Source organism: Limulus polyphemus, unplaced genomic scaffold (genome assembly GCF_000517525.1).
Source record: "Limulus polyphemus unplaced genomic scaffold, Limulus_polyphemus-2.1.2 Scaffold67, whole genome shotgun sequence".
NCBI classification, from domain to species: Eukaryota; Metazoa; Arthropoda; class Merostomata; order Xiphosura; family Limulidae; genus Limulus; species Limulus polyphemus.
The window spans coordinates 991,277-1,000,248 of record NW_013665677.1 but is presented as its reverse complement, the minus strand read 5'-3'; the positions used below and the strand labels follow the sequence as shown (position 1 = coordinate 1,000,248).

Below are 8,972 nucleotides of genomic sequence, written 5' to 3'. Positions count from 1 at the left end.
ACTCAAACTGCATGACCTTTCCCCTTTCCAATGAAGAAAAATAGAACCACTCAAACTGCATGACCTTTCCCCTTTCCAATGAAGAAAACAGAACCACTCAAACTACATTGCCTTCCCCTTTCCATTGAAGAAAGATAGAACCACTCAAACTACATGACCTTTCCCCTTTCCATTGAAGAAAGATAGAACCACTCAAACTACATGACCTTTCCCCTTTCCAATGAAGAAAAATAGAACCACTCAAACTGCATGACCTTTCCCCTTTCCAATGAAGAAAACAGAACCACTCAAACTACATGAACTTTCCCCTTTTCGATGAAGAAACAGAAGAGTTTATGAAAAACAAAGACTGTATTCAAAAGTTTGTATAGCAAGGACTTTGTTATAAATATTAGACTAACTTTAATGTCTCCCTTTCTTAATTATAAATATTAGACTAACTTTAATGTCTCCCTTTCTTAATTATAAATATTAGACTAACTTTAATGTCTCCCTTTCTTAATTATAAATATTAGACTAACTTTAATGTCTCCCTTTCTTAATTATAAATATTATACTAACTGTAATATCTCCCTTTCTTAATTATAAATATTAGACTAACTTTAATGTCTCCCTTTCCTAATTATCCAAGCTACAATAACGCATCTAGTACTACTACTTATATTCTCCACCACCCTTCATGGTCTAGGTTAATGTGCTAGATACATAGGTTTTGACTCCACCAAATAAACTAACCCTATATGTACATGTACAATATTCATTATGTAGTACATTAAGTTTATAAATCTCAAGATATAATATCTTAATCAAGTAAGCATCAAGTTAGAATGTACAGCCTACAGCATTGAAATGTGTTAGATGTTCATCAGCTGATTTGGTCTTACTTTTCAAACTTTGCAGAAAGTAAACATACAATTTCAGCATCAACATAAATCAAGTAACCACCTCACAGACTCCATGGTAATGAATAAATATCAAGAGATCACTTGTTTTTTGTCTGGCTAGCAGTCATCAGCTTCTTGAACACACAAATCTTCACACAGTCAACATTTAGGTAACTTGTGACCCCTCCATCTTTTCTTCCCACAGTGGAATGACAAACTGAATTTTATTTCAATTAATGTGTAGTTCTGCCTTCTATTCATAATGCATAACAACTTTTTGATGTTATCCTAAATTCATTCTCGTTGTTTCAAATAGTCAGAATTGGAAAAAATGTCAAACTAGTCACGAAGTAAACAGAAAAACTAGATACTGCAACATACAAGGTTTGAAACACTACACAAACTGCACTAGTGCCATTATCATATTAATTATTCGTGTTTGTTGTTAAGCAAAAAGTTACCCATTACGAGTTATCATTACAAGTCCCCTGACTTATACCTGAGTCTTCAGGGCATCATTTTACAATTTCTATTAAAATATATGAGAAAAATATATATTATGTATACAGCCTGAGAAAGCTTAGAATATTTCTTATGAAATGTAATATCTGTATTATCTACTATAAAAAATTCTACCTCTTAAATACCATACAGCTTTTGTTCTCGAACGAGTAGGATTTTCATGTCATTAAGCACACACTCAAGTCTTAATACTCGCAAATATTAGATTCTCTGTTCCACTCTTTGGGGGACGTATTGGTAAATAAGTTTTCTACTCAAAACTATGATCATCATGAAACTATTTTCTTAAATGACACAGAATACTTTAATTTTTTCAAAAGTAGTTGAGCATTAGGAACATTAGAATAACTATTATATGTTTGAAAGTAGAAATTCACTTTTAATATGAATCAGTCAAAAATCAGTTGCATTTAAACTTTCGGTTTTTCATACATTTTTTTTCTTTACTTAATGGTCTCCGTATATGTTTTATAAGTTTTTGTTTTCTCAGTGCAAAGCTAGTCAATGGGCTATCTGCACTCTGTCCACCGTGAAGAATCAAACCCCTAATGTGAGCATTATATCCGTAAACACACCGCTGCCTTCCCTGAGGAAATATAAGCATTATAAATACAAGAAAATATTTTATTAAATACATTCATCATAACAACTTTGTCTTACTTACTTCTACATTTTAAGTTCCTAATGCAAATAAAGCTGAGTTGTCACGCTGTGCTGTAATATTCAGTTGATTTGTTACACAATCTGTACGAGTTATATTTTTACATAAAACTTCAGTTGTGATATACCAATATTACTCTAACTTAGTAAAGTACCAGTTCAGTGAGTTTTGAAGCACAACAATCAGTTAAGTTTTTCTTTAGTTTTCATATAAAAATAACTTGATTACCTATAATATGAATAATACTAGACCTATATTAAGTAAGAACTCCATCAGACTTAAGTATTCACAATTTTGACAATTTCAACTTCTACGCTTCCTTGTAGAATATCCAAGTCTTTCATATTTTTCAATTCTCAAAAGTTAAGATAATTCTGAAGAAATAATTCTAATTTCAAGAATTGCATTAATATTATGATGTGTCTCCTTATTTGCACTACTTATTGTAATAAAGGTTTTTAAATTGAAATGACTAGACAAATTATAAAAATATTTTCAGTAAAATCATAAATACAATATTTGCTTAATTAAGGAATTTCCACTTATAACATTCGCCATTTTAAAATACAGCGATACTTGATACATTCTTTATTTCCAAGAAATAGAACATTTTTTGGAATGTGATTTATGAATCAGCACAGTTTTATTTGTTGTAAAGAACAAAGCAACACAATGTGTTATTTGTGCTCTGCCTACCACAGGTACGTAAACCCTATTTTATGTGTTAAAAGCCCATTGAAAGGTGAGGGACAGCATAAAAGTCTCACATGCGTTGATACATAAGCCATCTAGTGACAAACTAAGGAATTAAAATGGAGTTTCCTTTGTTTTTTTCTTGATGTTACCATCATTTACTTGAGTTAACTATTCACTACATAGTATAGCTAAAAGGATTTAATACAAAAAAAAACAACAGAACCACTGGATTTTTAAATAATGTGATATTTTGTTACAAGTCTATTTAAAAAACAAGGCAGTTTTAACTAGGTATATCACCAGATGTTCAATGTAGTAAACATTTAAAAATGTGCAAAAAAATTCCAGACACCAAGTGAATATCAAACCATTTACTCCTTTAACTTGAACCTCTGAACAAAGTTAGCTACATTGCATATTCTTTCCACCTTTACGTTTCCTTTATTATCTACTGTTTACAACATTTAAAATTGCAAATTCTGTCTGATCATCTGTATTAACTACATTTCTTTCCTACTGTCAAGTTCAACTGTGCTTGATAATATTTAAATTGCTTCTTTAATAAGCTGATTATAAGTCTTTATCTTCGTTGCCATTGACATATCAACATATTTGTCACCAATACTGACAATCATTCCTCCAATGATAGAAGGATCAACCTAGAAAGAAAAATTCTCACATTAAATATTGTTAAATGTTTGAAACTGAAAACAAAACCTCTGCAAAAAACATGCAGCAAAACAAGCTGTAAGTTTGTTTGTTTTCTTCTTTTTAGGTGAAAAATTCGAAAATGTTCATGGAGTGAAATAATTTTCAATCTCAAAACTGAAAGGAAATTTTGGAAATCCACTATTTTATTTTGCATTCTGAAATTGACACAACAGACATAAAAATTCTGCAGTGTGGTTTTTGAATGCTTTAACCATGCATATTGATTTATTACTCAAAAAGGCAGTTTAGGAAGTTTTACTGTAGGCAGTAAGATACACTTCACAGTGACACAGTCTTCAACAACACAAATGTTTAAGATTAAACATTCAAGATAAATAAAAACACAAAACAAAAATTATTAAATGGGGTATAAGTATGTATGAACATGATTGACAAATTTCAGAGATTTAGCAAAATATTTAGAAATACCACCATAATCTTAAAATAATATTAGGAGAAACTTTCTCCAAAATACATTTAAGCTAAGAAAACAATAACACAATATTACAATTCAAAATATAAGTTATTTGGTTAAGCAGTAAATTAAGTACTTTTTCAAAAGTAAACACAAATAATAAGTAGATCAAGCACAAAAAAAATCATATTTGGCAATTTCTACAACTTGAAAACTATAACTTGACATTAACATTAACGGTGTTTATAATTAAACATAGCATAATTAAATCTCATCTAACTTTTTAAACAGTATGGACAGAAATATAAACTTTTATATTTATCTAATACTGATGGATATTGCATTACCAAACACACAAACATATGCATGCACACACACAGTTTTAAAATATTTCATAACTTCTCATCTCTAGTACTCATTAACAACAAAATATTCAAACATTTTTTACACCAGGGGTTACTTTGCTAATTTAAAAAGCTGACCAAAATGACAAGTAAAATAAACTCAACACTCTGGTTTTGTTCCTTTCAAGCTGGCATTTTTAAATCAAATTGTTTGTGAACTTAAGTACCTTTGTCTGCATCAGAAGTGTCTCCCCTTTCTTCAGAAATCCTTGTAAAGCTGTCTCTAAGTCCTTTGATGTTGCAGTATCCAAAGGCTGACAAATATTTCAGTAAATATAAACAGTCATACACAATAGAATATTTAAAAAACGAAAAATAGCATTTATTTACACATACATAAAAATGCATTTAGTTATTCAGCTTAAAAATCCTGTTAACCCTATATGCATGAGAGATCAGTCCATTGAACCAGTTCATATCAGAGAAGTAATGTTTACTATAACTTACCAGCTTTCTAACTGATCTATTAAAATGTTATTACTTACTGAAGCACTGACTTTGGCCTTCACTCAATAATATCTGCTTAGGAAATGGTTCCTTTTACCAAAATAAATTAACAGACATCATAATCATATTGAAGGTGCAGTGATATTACACTAATATTTTAATCTAGTTTTGTCAACCTTTGCTATTCTGTAAAAGGTTGATATGGACAATATCCCTCAAAACTACATCTATTTTAGTCTTCAACATTAAATAATCATTACGTTAGTTTACTGTCAGGATTTTTTGTATGGACCAGATTCTTTACAGTATGTGTCTGTGACTTGTTGGCAATAAATTTCAACAATAAACAAACAGTACTCAGTCCATTTGTTCTAAAACAATATAGTAAAACAAGACAAATTTATATACAAATGTTCGTTATCACAGTTGTATCCAGAGCTTTAAATAATTGTCTCTTTTTCATCAAAGTCTACACAGGTCGGTTCAGTTACTTTAAAACACAGTTTGACAAGACAAATTATTCTTCCTGCTCTGTAATTACAATACAATCTGTGATAATTTCACTTTAAAAATCACCGCTATATGCTCTTTATGATTAAACTCACAATCACACAGTCTACATCTATCTAACTCGAACTACATTTTGGACGTGTATTTATAGCCTGACACAGGTCTAGAATGTTGCACACACTAAAAGCTATTAGGATGTAATAACAAACAGTTAAAACAATGAGAAAACTTAGAAGGTTCTAGTAATATGATGCAATAATACAACTGAACTACACAACCTATAATTCATAAACAGTTATATAACCAAACATGCAATAAACTATCGCTTCTGAAAATAACTAAATTTAACATTCACACTATACTTAAATGAAAACAGTCATGTATATCTAAGATTTACAGTGATCTACATCATCAAATATAACATTTGAAATAAACAGACCATCACTGTAAAATGTAAGAGAGACCAGTATGGCTTTGCAAGGAGATCTTCATACTTATTAAATGATTCATTCAGCTTTTTAAAAATTAACATTTGATTATCAAAATGAAGTTAAAAGATATTTTCTTCTCTACTAGCTTGATCAGAATAAAATAAATTAGACCATATCCTGTCATATTTATTAGGCCACAAAAAAGAAAATGGGCCTTTTTTTTTAACCAGTGCTCTCTAACAGATTTGGCAAGTCAATCAGGGCAAAATATCTATACAATGAAATTTAGTCAAATTTTCTTTTTTTGCTGGAAGAAGGAGGGTGGTAATTCATTTTGATAGTGGTATCTCTTTGAACTTAAATTACTTTTAAAATGGACTAGCATCCCCACACTGGGAGAGGTGATACCTAAGAAAGTTGAGAGACACCTGTTACTCATAAGGAAGAAAATTTCTTACTTAAGAAAAAAAAATTGTGTATGGTTCAAAAGCAACATGCAGGCTGAGAGCTGACTCGGGCAATGTAAAACCCATATACATGGACAGTGACATTACAGTGACCTGTCCAAATGTTAGAGATCATCAGAAGTAAAACTAAAAAAATCCATTACATTCCCACTAAGGTGTTTCAGGGAGGATGTGTGTAACACCTTAATAACATACCACTCCACTTATCCACCTGAACAGATGGCACCCAACTCAATAAAAAATGAGTTATTAACTAGTTACACTGGAAAGTGTTTAAGGGATGTGCCAACTCTGCTTTGGAATCAAGCTGAACACCTTACCGAGTAGTGCAGAGATATAGAAAATCATCCTAACTATAAGTGAGACTGAGTGGTAATATGAATCACCAAACCCAGGCTAGTAAAGGAAACAAAAGGTATTTCTACACTTGGTTCCAAGGCACGGTCTTTCTCAAAAGATTTTCAAATACAAGACAATTGTTAAGAGTGGTGAAAACACCTATTTATCACAACAACAGAAAGTAGTATTAGTTAACTTCTGAAGAGACATGAATATGATGAAGATAATTCATGAAATTGATAGAAGACTTGCATATCCATACTCTAAGCAAATCTTCAAGAATTCTTAGCATTTGCAGCAAAAGTAACCATACGATGGCAAATTTGATTTACAGAAATCTGGAATCTCTGACTGAGGTTATGCAAACATAATAACCAACTCAGATGTATTCTTTGGAAATACTCAGTTGTTAAACATTCATCTAGTATCAAATAACACTGAACTTAGAAACAAACTTTAGGAAACTCTGAACATACTCTAAAGAGAGAATATATTGAAGGACTTCTAGCCCACTGCTATTATCACCAAAATCAAAATATTCTAATATTCCATTGTAAAACAGTTCACAATTCTCAAAGAACAACCCCCCAGAAACTCGAATAAAATCTGCAAGTCTGAAAACAAAAGCAGTGAGAGCCGAGAAGATCTTATCTTCACATTCACAGGATTCCCATGTTCTTTTTCTTGGCTAAATCAAACTCAGAATTCATAAAAATTACTGAAGGGAGAAAATGTAAACATCAAAATACTCAAAATGTTAACACTCAAAACCAGTCACAGATTAGAAAATGCACTTAAGAAAGCAACAAGATACAAAGTGACTAGATGCAATTATAGAAGTGCTGCTTTGATGTGAACAAGGACTACACTATGTACTGTCACTGACTGACTTATTTTTCCTGTCCATAGAAGGCATTACAATAAAACATACATATAACAAAACACTGCAATATTTCTATTTATTCTCTTCTTTCATAATTTCTTTAACCAGTTTTGTGACTTCAAAGGTCACTCTTCAGGATACAATTTTACAGAGAATCCATAATAAAAACATTCAAATATCATTTTTCAACTAAACATAAATAACCTAAATAGATAGAGATAAGAGGATAAAAGTAGCAGTAGTCATGTAAAGCTATTTAAAATTATGAAACCATAAAAACTATTACTAAGAATCACAAAAAGGACAATGAAGTAAGAAATTTATTTTGTATTAAATCATTAAAGTTTATAGAAATAAAGTGTTTTTCTATAATAACTACAAATAATATAATTAAAATAGAATTTAATCAAAATAAAAAAGATAAAGCAATAGAAAGAAAAATATATTTGACAAGTTTAAACTAATTTATTTTTGAATGTATTCTAATCTGCTTAATTTATAGAATAATAGTATTTTATGTTTCCACATTTTCAAAAAATATATTTCACTTAGATTATTCTGTTCGGCTGAAAAATGATAATCAAATGTTTTTATTACAGAAACTCTGTAAAATTATATCATGAAGAACTACCTTCAAAGTCATGAAATCAGTAGAAGAAATTGAGAAAGAAGAGAAAAACAGAAGAGTCTTAAGTATTTTACTGGTTTGTTACTTGTATCCACAGGTGAAAATTTGTGTTTTGATTACATATATATATAAATCAGTTCTCATTTTGTTTTATAGGAATAGCAACAAATAAGGCCTAGTTTGGTGTTTTTTTGCCCAAAGAATATTACAGCTTTGAGTTATGACAGAAGTATACTACTGTATTTGAAGACTCACTTTTGCAGTAATTACTTCACAGGCGACTTCTCCTCGTTGAGCACTCATAATTCGGCTAAAAGAATTGATAACAGAATCAAGCTTATTCAAACGGCGATTTTCAGCCATGGCACCTATAAAAATTCCAAATGAAATTATGTAATTTGCTATTCTTATACTGGTTACAAAAAATTAGCAAAGTTACTTTTCAACCACATATTTATATTAATCAGTTATTAATCAAACCACGATTACTGAATACTACTAATACATGGCACTCCTTTTTTTATGGAGCCACTAAAGTTTTGATATAGAAGATAAGTCATTTATGTATAACTGAGTGACAAAGGATTAAAAGAAATAACTGTACAAACTCTAATGTTCATTAAGAGCTGAAAGTTTTGAAATGGTCATTTTAGTTTAAAAATAAATAATTTTAACTTTACTAAGAATGATCTAAAGTTATTTTAAAGTATGTGACAATTCATGAGAGTTTACCACATGAAGAAGTGAGGCAATTAAAGTATGTGACAATTCATTAGAGTTTACCACATGAAGAAGTGAGGCAATTAAAGTATGTGACAATTCATGAGAGTTTACCACATGAAGAAGTGAGGCAATTAAAGTATGTGACTATTCATGAGTACGTTTATCACATAGAAGAAGTGAGGACTAATTAAGTATGTAGACTATTCGTAAGAGTTTACCACATGAAGAAGTAGAGGCAATTAAAGTATAGT

The 8,972-nt window shown here is 30.2% G+C and overlaps 1 protein-coding gene across 1 annotated transcript in view; it reads right to left on the bottom strand.

Annotated features, from left to right (window-relative positions):
• Positions 1–3,119: 3,119 nt before the first annotated feature.
• LOC106465409 (ATP synthase subunit O, mitochondrial-like) overlaps positions 3,120–8,972 on the bottom strand; it is a 22,549-nt gene continuing 16,696 nt past the window's right edge. Inside the window, exons 6-8 of the mRNA XM_013925639.2 lie at positions 8,254–8,366; positions 4,461–4,547; positions 3,120–3,422 (exon numbers count right to left, since the gene is read on the bottom strand). Coding sequence (XP_013781093.1) covers positions 3,309–3,422; positions 4,461–4,547; positions 8,254–8,366 — 314 coding nt within the window. The 3' untranslated portion in view covers positions 3,120–3,308. The remainder of the gene's footprint in view (positions 3,423–4,460; positions 4,548–8,253; positions 8,367–8,972) is intronic.